Source organism: Camelus bactrianus, chromosome 10, assembly GCF_048773025.1.
Source record: "Camelus bactrianus isolate YW-2024 breed Bactrian camel chromosome 10, ASM4877302v1, whole genome shotgun sequence".
NCBI classification, from domain to species: Eukaryota; Metazoa; Chordata; class Mammalia; order Artiodactyla; family Camelidae; genus Camelus; species Camelus bactrianus.
The window spans coordinates 8149200-8166743 of NC_133548.1; the positions used below are offsets into that span (position 1 = coordinate 8149200).

The 17544-nt window shown below is 48.1% G+C and overlaps 1 protein-coding gene across 6 annotated transcripts; it reads right to left on the reverse strand.

The window, feature by feature from the left end:
* Positions 1-2720: 2720 nt before the first annotated feature.
* Positions 2721-15525, reverse strand: LGALS12 (galectin 12). 6 transcript variants are annotated; one of them, XM_074371854.1, is made up of 11 exons: positions 15372-15525; positions 14500-14705; positions 12709-12797; positions 12364-12577; positions 11489-11608; positions 10863-10901; positions 10223-10249; positions 9905-9993; positions 8093-8198; positions 7629-7779; positions 7038-7177 (listed from the first exon to the last, which is right to left on the reverse strand). In XM_074371854.1, the coding sequence occupies exons 1-10, from the start codon at positions 15394-15396 to the stop codon at positions 7630-7632; spliced, it is 1065 nt and encodes a 354-aa protein (XP_074227955.1). In that variant the 5' UTR covers positions 15397-15525; the 3' UTR covers positions 7038-7177; position 7629. The 6 variants fall into 6 exon arrangements, 5 of the variants coding, with proteins under 5 accessions (XP_074227954.1, XP_074227957.1, XP_074227958.1 ...); XM_074371853.1 differs by lacking the exon at positions 8093-8198 and having other exon boundaries at positions 2721-7177; positions 15372-15523; XM_074371856.1 differs by lacking the exons at positions 8093-8198; positions 15372-15525 and adding an exon at positions 14859-15014 and having other exon boundaries at positions 2721-7177.
* Positions 15526-17544: the final 2019 nt, after the last annotated feature.

Here is a 17544-nt window from a genome sequence, read left to right on the forward strand (position 1 = left end):
TCTCAATAAAATTTTTTAAAACTTGAGTATGTGTATTATAATCCCTAGAGACAACACTAAAGTAATTATGCAAACAGATATAGTGAAAAAAAAACCATAGATTAACTAAAATTGAATGTTAAAAATGTTCAAATAGTCGAAAAGGAGGCAGAAAAGGGAAAACAAGATTAGAAAACAGAGCAAACAAATAGAAAACAAACAATAAAATGGTACACCTACATCCAAACGCACCAATGACTGCGTTAAATGTAAATGGTCTAAACACACCAATTAAAAGAAAGAGATTGTCAGAATGGATTAAAAACACACAAACAAACCAAACCAACTGACAAACAATAACTAAACCATAACCAAACTATATACTACATACACAAAACTCAGTTCAAATAGAATGAGACAGATAGGTTAAAAGTAAAAGGATGAAAAAAGATACAACACACAAATATGAATGAAAGAAAGCTGGAGTGGCTATATTAATATCAGACAAAGTGGACTCACAGTAAAGAGATAACAAGGGACTTTACAAAATGTTAAAGAGTCAATTCATCAAGAAGAAGACATGTGTGTTGGGGATCCCCAAGATGACCCCCAGGTTCAGTGATTCACTAGTAGGACTCACAGGACTTATCATACAGTCATACTCACAGCTAGGACATTACAGCAATGGATACAAAGTGAAATCAGCAAAGGGAAAAGGCACATGGGGTGATGCCCAGAAAAAACCAAGGGCAAACTTCCCAGGGCCCTCTCCAGTGGATTCACACAAGTGCTTAATGCCTCCACTGATGACTTGTGACAATACATGTGGAGTGTTGTCTACCAGGAAACTTCTTTTGAGCCTAAAAGTTCAGGCTTTTTAAATCAAGAGTGAGTCATATGGGCATCCTCTGCCTAGCATGTACCAAAATTCTAGACTCCCAGAAGGAAAGGAGGTATTTAGCATAAACTACATTAAAAAACAATACAAATGGTTTGTGCACATGAGCTACTCTTAATATTTAGGGAATGTTTAATATTAGTACAGGGAATTATTTGCTAGTCAAATTCCCAGACACTAGCCAAGAGCCAGCCTTGCAAGCAGGCCTTCCTAAGAATAGATATCTCGGGTCTAGTATGGTAAACTTTTTTCTGCACAACATAACAATCCAAAATTATATACACCCAAAAAGGCTTCAAAGTAAATGAAACAAAATCAGACAGAACTGAAAGGAGAAACAGACAAACATACAATAACAGTTTAATATTCCTCTGTGAATAATTGACAGAACTTGTAGGATGAAAATCAGCAAGAATATAGAAAAACTGAACCAACACCATCAACAAACACGATCTAACCGACACTTACTGAAGATTCAACTCAACATCAGAATACACATTCTTTTCAAGTGTCCATAGAACATTCACTAAAGCTTATATTCTGGATCATGAGAAAATCTTAAAATTTTTAAATAATTGAAATCATACAAAGTATATTCTCTGACCATAATAGAGTTAAACTACAACTCACTAACAGAAAGATGGCAAAATGATCCATAACACGTGGAATTAAATAACACACTTCCCAATAAACCATGGGTCAAAGAGGAAGGCTCAGTGGATATTAACAAATATTTTTAAATGAACAAAAATGAAAATATAAAACATCAAGATTTGTGGGCTAGAGCTGAAGTGCTGAGAAGAAATTTATTGTTTTCCACACTTTTATTAGAAAAGAAAAAGAGTCTAAAGTCAATATTCTTTTTCCAAGTGAAGAAATTAGGAAAAAAAAAAAAAAAGAGCAAAATAAACCAAAGCAAGCAGAAAGAAGGAAATAATAAAGGTAAGAGCAGAAATCTATAAAAATTGAAACAGAAAACAATAGAGAAAATCAACAAGGTCAAAGCTGTTTTAAAAAAAATGATCAATAAAATAGATAAAAGTCTAGTGAACCTGACAAAGAAAAAAAGGAAAAAGGTGCAAATTACCAGTTTCAGAAATGAGAGAAGGGCTTTCTGTAAAGACCATACAGACATTAAAATGATGAGAAAATAATACTATGCACTCTACATATATATATATATATACACACATTTGATGACTAAGATTAAATGCACCAAATTCATGAAAAACACAAACTACCAAAACTCACCCAGGATGAAATAGATACACAGTCTGTTTCTATGTCTTACCAAAGGAATTAAATTTTAATTAAAAATCTTCCAAATGGAAATATCCAGGTCTAGATGGTGTCCTTGGAAAACGCTAAAAAAAAAAAAAGATTTAAAGAAATATCCCCAATCATCACAAACTTCCAGAAAACAGAGGAGGGGATAGCATTATCCTGATAACAAAACAAGACAATGACTGATAGCACAAGAAAGCAAAATTAGAGACCATTATCCTTCATGAACACACATGTTAAAATCCTCAAAAATATTTTAGCAAATCAAATCCAGCTACACACATACTTCAGAGATATTGCAGGTTTGGTTCTAGACCAAAATAAAGTGAATATCACAATAAAGAGAGTCACGTGAATCTTTTGGTTTTCCAGTGCATATAAAAGTTCTGTTTTATACTATATTGTAGTCTATTAAGTATACAATAGCAGTATGTCTAAAAAATAATGTATATACCTTAGTTTAGAAATTTTGCTATTGGACCTTGAGAAGAGCCCAAGAGAAACAAAACCTTACCTCTAGTAAGTAGAAGAACAATTCCAGAGACAACCTTTAGATCCATCCATTTTGAAATATAATTTTATTCTACAAAGTGTTTCTCAATTGCTGGGAGTACCACATGACCCAGCAATTACACTTTGGGGAATTTATCCAGAGAAATGAGAACTTGTGTTTGCATAAAAACCTGTACATAAATGTTTATAGCAGCTTCATTTATAAAAACCCCAAACTGGAAGTAACTCAGATGTCCTTCTACAGGTAAATAGATGAACAAACACTGGTATAACCATACCGTGGAACACCACTCAACAATTAAAAAAGGACAAACTATTGATACATGCAACAACCTGGATGAATCGCTAGGAGATTATTCTGAGTGAAAAAAAGCCAATCCTCAAATGTTACATACTGTATAATTTCATTTATATGACATTTGGAAATGACAAAATTATGCAAATGGAAAACACAGTGGTTGGCAGGGGTTAATGAAGGGGTTCTCATGGAAGGGAGGTGGATTTAGCTACAAAAGGGCCACATGAGGGGTCCTTGTGGCTATGGAAATGTTCTGTCTCTTGACAGAACTGGATGAATGTCAGCATCCCGGTTGTGATATTGTATTATAGTTTTGTAAGATGTTACCATTGGGGGAAACTGGGTAAAGAGTACATAGGATCTCTCAGTATTATCTCCTGTAACTGCACATGAATCTGCAATGATCTCAAATAAAAAGTTTACTTAAAATGCAAAAAAAAAAAAAAAAGAAATTATGCTATTCGAAAAATGGCACCAATAGACTTGCTCAAAGTAGGATTGCCATGAAACTTCAATCTGTAAAAAGTGCAATATCTGGGGTGTACAATAAAGTGAAGTGCAACAAAACGAGGTGTGCTTGTACTCTCAAAATGAATAATACATCATGGCCAAGTAGAGCTTATCATAGGGAAGCAAGTTTGGTTCCATATTTGATTACCAATTATGTAATACACCATATTTATAGGCTAAAGAATAAAAAACACATGGTTATATCATTTCATGCAGAAAAAGCCGTTGACAAAATTCAACATCTTTTCATAATAATTTGTAATAAATTCATAATAATGGTAATAATAATAAAAAAAAACTCTCAGTAGACTAAAAATAGAATGGCGTGTCCTCAACTTTATAAGGGGCATCTACAAAAAATCTACAGTTACTATCATAAGGCTTCCTCCCTAATATTGGGAAAAAGACAAAGAAGTTTACTCTCACTCCTCCCATTCAACATTGCACTAGAATTCTTAGCCAGCATAATAAGGCAAGAAAAGTTTTTAAAAAAGCCTTATAGATTGGAAAGGAAGAAGTAAAATTGTCCCTTTCCATAGACAACATGTAAACAATTGTTTTATGTAAAAGATTCTATGGAATAGACAAAACACTTCTAGAAATACTGAGTTTCACAAGGTACCAGGATACAAAGTCATCACAGATAAATCAATTATGTTTCTATATAATTGTAATAAATAATTGCAAACTGAAGTTTAAAAAATACCATTGACAATAACCCTAAAAATTAAATGCTTAGCTATAAATCTAACAACTCAGGTACAGGATGTGTATGCTGAAAACTACAAGATGCTGATGAAATAAATCAAAGACCTAAATAAGTGGTAAGACATATTATGCTAATGGATTGAAAGATTCAACATAATAAAGAGGCCAGTTCTTCCCAAGTTGTTCTATAAATTTAATGCAATTCCAATCAAAATCCCGGCAGGATATCTTGCATGTATGGACAAGCTGATTCTAAAATTTATACAAAAAGGCAAAAGAACAGTAAGAGCCAAAATAATTTTGAAAAAGAAGAATAAGGTTGGAGAAATTATATTACCCAATATCAAGATTTACTATAAAGATACAGTAGTCAAGACAGTGTGGTATTGGCAAAGAGACGGACTAATGGAACAGAATAGAGTCCAAAAATAAGCTTGCCCAAATATGGCCAACTGATTTTTTTTTTTAGCATTGGATATAGATGTCTTAGTTTTTTTTTTTTTTAATGGAAGTATAGTCAGTTACAATGTGCCAATTTCTGGTGTACAACATAATGTTTCAGTCATACATACACATCCGTATATTTGTTTTCATATTCTTTTTCATTATAGGTTACTACAAGATATTGAATATAGTTCCCTGTGCTATACACAAGAAATTTGTTTTTATCTATTTTATATTTAGCAGTTAATATATGCAAATCTCAAACTCCCAATTTATACCTTCCCACCCACTCTCCCCCGAGTAACCATAAGATTGTTTACTATGTCTGTGAGTCTGTTTATGATTTGTAGATAAGTTCATTAGTGTCTTCTTTTTCCTTTTTAGATTCCCACTATAAGTGATATTATATGGTATTTTTCTTTCTCTTTCTGGTTTACTTCACTTAGAATGATGATCTCCAGATCCATCCATGTTGCTGCAAATGGCATTATTATACTCTTTTTTATGGTTGAGTGGTATTCCATTGTATAAATATATCACAGCTTCTTTATCCAGTCCTCTGGTGATGGACATTTAGGTTGTTTCCATCTCTTGGCTATTGTAGACAAAGGACGTTTCTCCAGCCTATATAAAGAACTCTTAAAAGTCAATGATAAGAAAGCAAGCAACTCAATTTAAAAATGGAGAAAAGATCTGAACAGGCATTACACCACAGAGAATACACAGATGGAAATTAGCACATGAAAACATGCTCAACATCGGTAGCCATAAGGGAAACACAAATCAAAGCCACAATGGGATACCTCTACACGCCAATGAGGATGGCTAACATAAAAACACTGACAATAACAAGTACCGATGAGAAGACAGGACAACTGGAAATCTGATACATTCCTGGTGGGAATGCCAAATTCCCAAAGATATTCCGAAACAACTCTGGAAAATAGCTTGGCCGTTTCTTATAAAGTTAAAACATACATTTACCATATGACCCATCAATTCCACTAGTAGGAATTAACCCTAAAGAAATGAAAAGTCATGTTCATACAAAGGCTTGCAAACAAATGTTTTTAGCAGCTCTTTTCATAATTATCAAAAACTGAAAACCACTGAAATGTTCTTCTGTGGGTCAACAGATAAGCAAATGGTGGTACAATGGAATACTACTGAGTAATAAACAGGAGTGGGTCGGTGATACACACAGCAACTTAGATGAATCTTAAAAGGATAATACTGGTTCAAATAAACTAGTTTCAAAAGGTCATGCCCCATATGATTCTATTTATATGGCATTCTCAAAAAGACAAAATATGGTAATGAAGAGATGAGTGGGTTGCCGGGGGTTAGGGGAAGGAGTGGAGGAGGTGTGAGTACACAGGAGTGACTCAGGGGAATTTTGGGGGATGATGGAGTTGTTATATATCCTGATGGTGGAAGTGGTCACACAAATCATCATACATATTAAAACTCAGAATGTTACCCACCCCCAAAAGTCAATTATATTGTGTTAATAAGAAAATAAAATAAAGATCAAGGATAACCACTGGAAGTGTAAAATGGAATTCATAACTTCCAAGTCAATGTAAGAAAAAAAGGCAGAGGAGGTGATAAAGAAGACTTCATCAATCCAACAGCAAGCAAGAAAGCTGAAATTATAAGGAAAAAATAGCAATGGTAAATAGATGGCACAAAATAAGATGGTGTAAGTAAAACCAAACGTACCGGGAAGCCCAGTAGCATAACTGCGGCTGCTCACGTGGCCTTCCGGCCGGAGAACACTTCCAGCCTCCCTTGCAGATAGTGGGGCTGGGTATCTGCGTGCTGGCCCCTGAGACGCGAGCGTAACACTGTATGCCAAGCCCAGGCCTGGGGCGTACCTTGTCAGGTGGACCTTGTCCATATTCTCTATCTGTCTTCTCAGTGGTTGAAACCTAGAGCTTCTGGCATGCAGGTGATGCTGACGCCCCGGGGATGGTGGGATGATGACTAGCATGACCCCTAAGGTCCATGGAGCAGAGACGCCCTACTGACCCGGACTATTTTCTCCAGAACTGTTAGATGGGAAGGAAATAAATTTCTACATTTTTAGCCACTGTTTTTTGGGGATATCTTCGTTAGAGTACAAAGCCTGCTTCCTTGTCTAGGCCCTGAAGGAAGGCAGAACCAGATCTCAGCCTCCTGGTGGAGGGAGCTGCAGAATTTCTGAACCCTCACACTCTTGTGCCTACCCTCTGCTGTACAGTCCAAAGCCCCGGCAGACTCAGGCTGGTGGCTCCAGTAGGGAGCCAGGCCTGACACCAGGTGACAGGTGGATGTTGTAATGAGAGGAGGAGAGCAGGGCCATCCTGGGTGTAGGAGGGCCTTCCTCTTCTCTGGCCAGCCCTCTGGATCCCTCCTCAGTAGTGGACACAGTAGAGCTGGACGCTGCCACTGATGCGCAGCTCCCGCAGCCGCTCCAGGGCCTGCTGGCCCAGGCTGGTGGCCCCCAGGCCCTGCCCATTGAGCGCCAGCTTCAGCCCTCCCTCCTGGCACAGGAGCAGCACCTGGGAAAGGAGGGCGGGAGGTGCTGCTGGCTTCCAGACCCTCCTTTGCCGGCCTGATGCCCCAGCCAGCCAGCCCCCCCCTCCCATCAGAGACTGGATCCATGAGGCACCCAGGGGTGGAAGAGAACAGGACAAGGGGCCCAGCTTGTCACCAGGCCTGGCCTCAGTTTCACCATCTGTAATAGGACTTGATTCCCCTGGAGGTGTGGTCTCAACCCCAGCTGCACTTTGGAGTCACTAGCGGGGCTTTTCAGTAATGCCGATGCCAGCATCTCCTCAGGGCTTCTGGGCACGGGACCCCGGCACCAGCGTGGAGGGTGGAGCCCTGGCATAGACCTTCCCTCCCCTAGGGGCTCTGGCTTCCCGGCCCACAGGACATGCCGCCAGTCTCCAGGATGCAAATGCAGCTCTGTGCTCCACCCCAAAGGGACCAGGCCTCTCCAAGACCCACCTCAAAGAATCGCTGCGGGTAGAAGACAAAGGGGGCCAAGATCAGCTTCTTCTGGCCCCAGCGCGAGACCCAGGCCAGAGTTCTGTCTGCGAAGGAAGCCCTTAGCATCACAGGAACATGGGCAGCCTCGTCCCGCAGGCTGAGCGTGAAACTGCGGGAAGGGGCGGGAGAAGGGGCTCAGCCTTCCTAACCCCCAGTCCCTGGCTCCCTGGCTCTTCCAGGCTGTGGCTGCTGGCCCTCAGGGGAGGGATGGAGGCAGGAGAGTGGCTGGAAGGTTGGCCAGATTCTGGCCTCGGGAAACAGCTCACAGAGGAACCACCTGCTTGCATCTTAGGTGCACCTGGGATTAAACTGCCACGTTGCCACCCACTAGCTGGGGGACCCCCTTCCCCACCTGCCTCCTCAGATCAGGCTTTGTCTTCCCACTGGCCTGAAAACTCTTGGAGGCCTCAGTGGCCCCCCACCTCAGCCCCGTCCAGCACCGCCCTCCACTGGGTACGGGTTCCCTCCAGTGCGCGGTGCTGCTCTTGTTTCAGCCCTTTGAAGCTGCAGCCACATCCAGACTCAGCGCTTGGGGAGGGGGGAGGTAGACAGAGAAGGACAAACTTTTAATGCAAATGAACCTGGCACCCTCCAAACTCTCTCCACCCCCCCCCAGCCCCCCACCCCGGCCAATTCAAGCCAGTTGCTTTCAGAGACAGCAGGAAGTACAGAGGCGGCATTCACTGCCGGCGGCTCAGCGCCAGGCACTGCGCTCAGCCTGGATGTTGGTGGCCCAGGGCCGACTGGGCCTGTAGAAATGTTCTGGCTGATCTGCAGTATTCTTCAACTTTAAAGTAATACCATTTTCAAAAGTGAGAACGTTTATAAGAGATGGTTTCCAGCTTCTCTTTTAAAATAATCAGAAGATCTGGCATGAGTGAGTCTATGGAAATACTCTTTCCACTACACCAGCTTTCCCAGCCTGGTGCCTCACTCTTTCTGTGAACTGCCTGGCCCCTGAGGACATGTCAGTTCGTGGCCCTTGAGAGAGAGCAGTAAAATCACTTGCTGCATCACTAATCATAGCCATGTGACCCTGAGCAAAGATCTGAACCTGGTCTCCTGTCTCCAAATTTTGGGAGGAGTGGGGGTTCTATTACTGGGAACTTTTTTTTTTCCCCCGTAGGGTTGGGATTATCTCCCCTCTCCCCCCACCAAATAGGGAAACTCAGGACTCCGGACTCAGAGAGGTGTAGTGACTTGTTCAAGACTACAGTCTATAAGAGGCAAAACCAGAAATCCAGCCAGTCCTGCCTGACTTTGGAGGCCCATGCTTTCCACAGCCTCCATGTCTGCTCAGAATTCACAGATCTGATCAAGATCATGCAGGGTAAGGGTGGAGTGAGGCCAGTGACTTCAAAAACAAAAACAAACGGAAGGGGATCAGGCAAGGAGAACACGAGGTGTTTTTCTTACTCCCCTGCCCCTCCACCACAAGGATTGTGGCACCATCACAGCTGTGGAGCACATGCTATGTGCGGGGCACAGTCCTACGCATTTATACCGTCCCTGAAGGCGGCACTATTTTTACCTCTTTGTACACACGCAAGGAAACTGAAGCACAGAAAGGAAAAGGAACTGCTGTGAAGTTGCACAAGTAGTAAGTGTCCTCAGCAGAAGTCAAACCCAGGAAATCTGGCTCAGAAAAGTCATGAAGTCCAATGCAATTCCAGGAAGAAGGAAGGATGGAGGGGAGGAAGGAAAGAAGAGAAAGAAAAAGACACTTGACTTGGAGCCCACAGGTTTGGGAAATGGGGCGGGAGCGCCCTCTGTCGGAGAGGTTAGGCAGCATCCACTTGGTTATTGCGTCCCTCCAAGTTTTCACTTTGCAGCACAGGGCTTCCTCTTCGGGGCTGCCTGGCTCTGTTTCCTAAACCAGGGCACTGTGTCACTGTGGGAGGTCGCATCCTCTCCCTGGATCTCAGCCTGTGCCTTTACAGGGCTTTTCCCGAGGCTCCCGCTGGGACCTGCGGGGAGAGGCTGGTTGGCCTGAAAAGATGTACAGGCAGGGAAGATACTCCCAGATTTGGGGCTGCTGGGGCCACGAAGGCGGCCTGAACCCTGTACCAATCGGACCAGACTTTCACAAGCTGTGCGACCCTGGGCAATTTACTTCTCATCTGTCAGGTGGGGATGAAGTAGTGGTGCTGGAGATTAAAGAGGTGATGCTTATAAAGCTCGTGCTGAAGGTTAAAGAGACCAAAGATGCTTATACCCCTCCCTCTGACACTTACTCCTTCGGCTCTGGCAAGACCAGCCCCCGCACTATGATGACCTGTCCAGGCCAGAGGCCCCGGGGAAGGGCACGTGAGCAGGGCACCTCCTGAGGGAACACAGGAGATAACGGAGACGAGGACTCACAGAGGGGCGTGGCGAGGGCTCCCGCGCTCAGGAACCGCTATGTGGGCTGCCCTCAGGGGCCAGGGACCCCTGGAGCAGGAAGGAAACCCTGATGTTGAGGGCATTTCCCACCAGTTGGGGGTGCCCTTCCACCTCTGATGGAGCAGGTGAGGGACTGTACCCCCACCAGAACGAGGAGGGAGGTCACTCACCAGCCTGGGGCTCTCCAGCAGGAAAGGCTGTCAAGGAAAGAAAGAGGGGTCATGGAGGCCACGTGCTGTTTGCTCCATGAAAAGGAACCTCTGGATTTTATTCTTAACAAATGGGAATACTTGGGGTTTGCCTCTCTGAGCGATAATGCAGGTAAGTGGAGCCCCAGAGGGGTCCTTTTGAATTTAGAGGGACACCAGCTCTGAAATAACGGGGGAGAACGGGGCGGAGGGTCTGTCATTCACACCCTGTGGCTCTGGGCAAGGGCCTGGGCCTCATCTCCCCTTCTGCCCCGCAGGCCAACCCCGCAGCCTCGCAGGGTTGCTGAGAACTGAGAGCTCCAGCTGAGACGAGGCTTCTGATGGGAATACTGGGGCCCCGGCGTTTCTGGGCAGCCAGCGCACCGCATCCGTCTTCCCGAACCGCCCCGGCGCTGGGAGGGGCAAATCCCGGGTCCCAGGGACTGGGGCGGGGCCGGTTGTATCCATGGCAACCGCGCACTGAGGTGGGTGGCAGCTGGGCCTTGGGCCGCGTGAGCAGTGGCCAGCGAGGGGCAGGTCAGGCCCCGGGAGGAGGGAGAGCCAGCGGGGCAGCCAGTGTGGTTGGGACCGCGAGCGCCAGCCAAGCTCCCGACAGACTCACGTGTCCAACCGGATACTCGCTCCCGCCCTCCACAAATGGCTGTTGGGAAAGAGAAAAAGCAACGAGCCGGACTCAGCACCACCGCAAGCCCCGGAGCCATTTATTTGGCTCCCGCCTGCCCTGCTGTGCCTGGGAAGCAGGCAGAGGCCGAGCTCTGGCCTTGAGAGCGCCGCATCTCCCCGGAGGCCCCGTCAGGGCTTCTGAAACCCGGCGTTTTGAACATGCTGATTCCTGGGCCCCACCTCAGACTTCCTGAATCCGAATCTCTGGTGGCAGATCCCGGAAATCTGCCTTTTGAATAAAGCCCCTCAGCCGGGAATCATACAGCCACTGCTAGGTTTGGGTCCCACCGCTCCAAGCCTCTAAGTCATTTGCCTCCTGGCCATGGCTCCTCCATGTGGACCACACCCCACGCCCAGTATAGACTGCTGCCCAAGGCTCTTAGCTCTGCTTTCTGTGGTCACCTCACCCCGCCTCGTGTCCACCACCTCTATAAAGCCCCTCCACCTTGGTTATAATTGCGTTGACAAGGCTCGTCTGGAGTGGGAGGGTGTCCCAGGCCTAGCCAGGCATCAGGGGAAGTCAGAGGCCTCTGCCATCCAGGCGTCAACCTCCAGGGAACTTACATTGATGTTCAGAAACCCAACAGCCGTCACCAAGATGTCACCATATATGCCCAGGGTGTCCACCCGAGACAGCGGGAGCCGGTATCCGTAGTGGAGAAAGTGTCGTCCGTTCACACTCACCTGGAGAGACAGATGGAGGCTGGCCTGGCAGCTGCTGATGTTCCTGAGTTCACGCCAACGTGCCAGGCACCACGAGCACTCTTACTGGAATTTCCCCCAAGGCCGCAGAGCCGGCACATGGTGGCACCGTCTCTGCCCACCCCTGCCCCCGACACAGCACTTCCCCACGCAGGCCCCATTCCGCCTGGCAGCTGACCTGCCAGCAGTCCCAGCAGCAGAGTCCCCAGCCACAGGTGGGGAGAGGGGACCCCTGTCCACAGGCCCCTCCCTCCACTGCTGGCTTCTTCCAGCTCCCTATTCCCTGGAGAAGCCTCAAGATCCTTCTGGCAGGAGTTTACATCAGTGATAAAAAGAACACTGAGGTCAGATTCTCTCGCGCTGTCCCCGCCCTCTGAGCTGTGAGATGGGGAGAATGAAAGGACCCTCCTCGTGGGTTGTGAGGATTCATTAAGCTGATGTTTAAGGGCGTAGAGCAGCTAGTATTGCAGGCGCTTTCCAGATGCTCCCTGTGGCTGTCTCAGCGGCGCCCTCTCCAGGGCCAGCACCATAGAGCCTGCTGAATGCCCCCTGTGTACAGGGCCATGTGGACCCAGGGCAGCTGGGAACAGGGTGTGGTAGCAGCTTGGTTCTCTGTGTACTTGACTCCGCCCCCCTCCCAGTACCCCTCAACACAGTGACATGGGGAACTCAGCTGCAGGAAGGGAGGCAGAAGGACGCAAGTTCTAGACCCTCTGATGCCCATCCCTTCCAGTCACCTTCATCTCCTCATTTCCAAAGAGAAAGAGGATGAGGAAGCTGGCTCCTCTCTGCAGGGCCAGGCGGGGCCACCGGGCCTCGGCTTGCCACTGCCCACCATGAAGGGTGTTGCAGATGACGTGGGGCTTGGTGGTGTGGAAGCGGGGGTTGAAGTGGATGGCGATATCTGGCCGGGGGTGCAGGCTGCAGCCGCACTGGAAGTCCACCTGGAACCTGGGAGGAGGTGAGGCTCTCAAAGGGCCCTTCCAGTCAGGGACCCCCAGGGACCCCGAAGGCAGAGAGGAACCCCCGGCTCATTGCCTCCAGGGCTGAGCTCCAGCACCGCCGTGGGGCCCTCCCCTTACCTGCGTGCACCTAGAGGGACCGCTCCCTGCAGCGTGACCATCTTGCCTGCTCGCAGGCCGCCAAAGATTGTCGTGACGTAAGGAACCACCTGAAGAAGGGGAAAAACCCGTCCATATAGGATTGGAGAAAGGACCTGGGGACCCCTATGTCAGGGAGGTGAGGAAGGAAGAGGAACAAGAAAAGTGAACTCTCCCACCCCAGACAGAAAGTGTCCCGATGGGGAAAAATTAGCTTTCTCCGAAATATTCTCTTCCATCTACTCCCCTCTCCTGGACCTTCACACAGAAAGCCACATGGCACTGCGGAAGCCGGATTCAGCTCCCCTGCCCCCTGGCGCACCAGCCCAGACCCTCTCCCCAGCTCCTAGGGCACAGTGGTATCCCTAGTGAGGCTTGCTGTCCTCGGGCTGCCTCCCTGGCCTTCAGAAGCCTGGCATTGAGGCTTGCTGAGGACTTCTTATTGGCCAGAGTCTGGGAACTGGGAGGCAGAAAGTTGGACTGGTTGGGGCCTGAATGCAGACCCTCATATAGATGTCGGCGAGATACCTGACAATGTCCCCAGCCTACCTTCCCAGCTCAGCTTTCCCCTGGCGTTCCTAAAATACAACTCCCTCCCTTTTCAGGGACTGTTTCTGCTGCTCGCCCTCTAGTCTGTGAAATCTGACTTGACTTTCCGGGCTCTGACACCTTCTCCAGGCATCATCCATTTTGGTGCCTGAATCATTCCTTCCCTCAGCATGCTCGCTGCAGGCACGGCTAGTTTGGTCCTTGGCTGGCCGGCTTACCGGGTGACGTATGGCTGGCTCTTCATGCCGGGAGGCACGAGCCCCCCACAGCTGAAGCCCTGTCTTTCCCTTCTCTAGGCTCAGTGCCTGGCCTGGACAGCGTGGGCTCTGAAGAGGTGTTTGCAGAATAAACGTGAACAAGCAGCCAGTACATGTTGGGCAGTATCACAAGGCTGGCCCTCATGCGGTGTTCTCCAGCTCCCAGCAGCCTTCAGAAGCCCAAAACGCCTAGAAAGAGCTGAGACCCAGCAGCGCTGCCCTCCAGGCGGGGGCTCACAGCTTGCCAAACGGGGTGCAGGAGACCCCGGGCTGTCAGAGCGCCCACAGCTTAACCAGGCTCAGCATGTCAGTCCCTCCCACTTCCCGGGCTCCCGGCCTGGCCTGTAATTAAGTGAGTTGTTGGAGCTCTCCTGGGAGGAGAGGACCAAGTAAAGAGAAAGTGGTAATTAGTGCTCATCAGTGGGAGGGGGGAGTCTGCTGGGAGTTCAGCCTTCTGTAAAGCACTGCTAGGCTTCAGGAAACCTGCAGGGCACCTGCAGGAGCCGAAGGAACCTGCAGGAGCTGAAGGAGGAAACAGAAGGAATCGAGGAGACCCCAGCCCCACCTCTGACTTGGAGGTTTTGACCTGGCTCCCTTCCAGGCTGGAGATACGACTGCCCTTCCTAGGTAATCAGTGTCCCCCTCCTACCCTACTACACACTCCCCCAGGTCCTCCTGGCCACCCATCATGCAGGAGGGCACTACACTGTGTCTCCAGGCTCTATTACTTTTAAAATGCAAGGACCCCCGTGAGCCCAACAATAACTGACACTGAAGTGAGAATGAGCTGGTCAGCCACTTTGATAAGCTCAGGAGGGTCTTCCAGAGCCCATGCGCGGGTGCTGGGGAAGCAGGGCTCACAACTGAGGGCCTCTCCACCCCCCAACCTGGGAGTCTGGGCCCAGCTGGAAGGAGGAAGGGAGGAGCCCTGAGACCCAGGAGGGTCCAGATCCGAGCAGCTCCTTACCGGGTGGAAGACTGGCGGCTGCAGAATGAGGGTGTCCGGCAGCGGGTCCAGAGATTCTCCCGGTGACATGGTGGGGGTGGGGCACCTCCAACTTGGGTTGCAGATCCCGATTCCAGGAACCCTGTGCCCACTGGACTGACTTCCCTTTCTCTGCCAGGACCCTAAGTGTCTTGGGCAGCTCTCCCAGCTGTTTGTCTCACCTGCACCTGGAGGGTCCAAATGACACTTGGAGCAGGTCTGGGAGGGCAGCTGTCACCCCCAGTGCCTCATCCCAGCTCCAGCCCCACTGATTGGACTCGTGTGAGCAGAAATCTGTGTTGAGGGGTGCAAAGCTTGCAGGAACTAACCAACTAACTAACCAGTGCCTCAGGGTATGAAGCATACAGCCTGTTGCCAAGACAAGCCAGAGTCTGTCTCCTTTGGGGCCAGCAAGGGTTTGTGGTTCCCAGGGCTGTGGTCTGAGCCCACCTGGGGTCAGAGGCAGGGCTGGTAGAACACGTGGGTGGGTCGCGGGAGAAGCCCCGCCTCCAGCTTCCTGGACGCCAATGAGTGGCCTCCCCTCTGCACAAAAGGTTTTAGTTTCTCCCTCATTTCCCTGCCCTTTTCCCCACTCTTGTCCCTTTGGCAAGTTGTATAGACCTCTGGGACTCCATTTCAGCACTGGCTGGAAATGCGAGCGCCCATCTGGAGTCATAGGAAAGTGGGTTGGGGGAGGTGGGAAAGGGCAGGGAGACAGGAGACCCTCTTAGGGTTAGAAAAGGCCGTGGGGAGCACACAGGTAGGCAGTGGGGAGCACGCAGGTGCACTGAAGACCTGGGGTCCTGCTCAGCGTCTGCTCTAATGTGCTGTGTGCCCTGAGACAAGTCACTTACCTTCTCTGGGACTCCCTTTGATCATCTGTATATAGAAAGGGTGACCACGGGGTCACAGTGTCTTGAAGGGAGGTCTGTATCTGAGGGTGGGTGTAGATGTCTGTGTTGTTTCTATTTCAAGCTCCTCTATGATCCTTTGGACTAGAGTCATTCCAGTTCTAGTTCGAATTCCAGTAACGCTTTCCCTTTAAAAAGCAGCACACCCTGTCAACTTTATCCTGAGTTGGGAGGTCCTGGGTCTGACCACAGTGTTAGACTTGGCAGCAGGGATCCTGGCAGGATCAGGCTGGGCAAAGGCTCAAGGGCATGGGGTGGTGAGGGAAAAGCAACCAGCTGCTCTGTTGGAGGGGCGGGTGCATGGGCGACCCTGGGGAAAGGAGGCTTGTTAGCCAGAGCAGCTATTCGAGGGCTGCGTGCACATCGCCTGGAAGCCTGTTAGAAATGCCAATGTTTGGTCCCCACCCCAGACGTACTGAACAGGAGCCTTTGGTGGCGGGGCCCAGGAGGCAGCGTTTTACACACTCTCCTGGTGATTCTCATGCATGTTAACGTTGCAGACATTGACTTATGTTCTAACTGGCAGGGCTTAATGTACAAGCCAAGGAGTTTGTTCAGATCCTACTGGGTATGTGGAGCTGGGTGGCTGAAGGTGTTTTGTGTGGGGAAATTCAATCCGAGGTGTGTTCAGAAAGAAGAATCTACATACACAGCAGGGGGTACAAACCAAAGGTAGAGAAACCAGTTGGGCAGGACTCCCTGCTACTGGGAGTCACATATGGGTCCTGGTCCCATCCTCACAGCATCTAAATAGTGCCCCTCCCCTACTCCCAGTGCCTCAGTGCCTCCTCAGTGAATTGAGGATGGAAGAGGATTCAGTTAGCTAGGGCCGCCATAACAAATACCATAGACTGGGCGCCTTAAACACCAGGAGTTTATTTTCTCACAGTTCTGGAGGCTAGAAGCCCAAGATCCAGGCATTGGCAGAGTCACTTTTTCCTGGGGCCCCTCCTCTTGTCTTGTTACCGAACTTGGGTTTGGCTGCTCGCTGCTCAAAAATCAATGCTCGAAAGAGACAATGTTGATAGAAAAATTGCCTTTAATCAGAATGCCGGAAATCTGGGGAGGAAGACGGTGGACTCAGTGTCCCCCAAAACTATTTCTGAATTTCGACTCAGCCATGAAAGTTTTAAAGGGAAAACAGGAAGTACTCTCAGTGGATCATTGAGACAGGGGTCAGAGTTGTCACCACCCCCTTTTCCTCAGAAGCACTCTTGTCCGCACAGTTTGTTCACAAGATTACTGAAGGGGAAGCTAGGGAAGAGATCTGGTCATTTGTTAATTACTGATTCTTCATTTCTATTTCTTCCATCTATGGTGAAAACCAACAGGTTAGGCAAGGCATTGTGTGGTAGAAAGATTTGTAAAGCATGGGGATGCCTTTGTTAATTACAATGTAGCTTTGCTAAAGTGACAAGGCAAACGGGGTTTTCTGCAAAGAGCTGCTTACAAATGCCCCCACACCAGATGTCATTCCATTTGTATGGATTATGGGTGAAGGTCTGTCTTCTGTAACTGCTTCACGCTGATAAAAAAGGCGTTGATGTCTTAGGGTAAAAGATATCAACCTGGGGTTGGTTGAAGCATCTCTTTGCTGACAGTTTTAGTTGCCTGCTTACATACAGGGGCAGAACAAACTAGAGTTATTTTGATGCCCACAAAGATACAGACGATTATGAGCAGTAGTGTTAGGCTCATTCTCTTTAAGGCCATTTCTTGGCATTGTGCTAGCCGTAGACTCAGTCCTGCTCTAGATGGAGCAGCTTGTGTCATGGCTGCAGTCTGGTCATCATGCAGTTAGCGTTTACTCCCTCTCTCTGGTGCCAGTTATGGTACCTGTAAAACAACTCAGGAATGTGTGTCAGACAGTGAGCCTGTGACTCTGTTGTCCTAAGCATCAACTGCTTGAGCCTGCTCTCCTGAGACTCAGGGAGGCCCAGGAGGCTTCAGCTTTTCCATAAACAAGAGGCAGGGGGTGGGGCGGGGGGCAGGGGGCAGGGCTCTGCTTGGCTCCAGGCTTGCTGGCATTTGTGTCCTATTCTCTTCTTATAAGGAGCCCAGCCATATTGGACTGGGGCCTGCCCATATGACCTCATTTTACTTTAATTACCTTTTT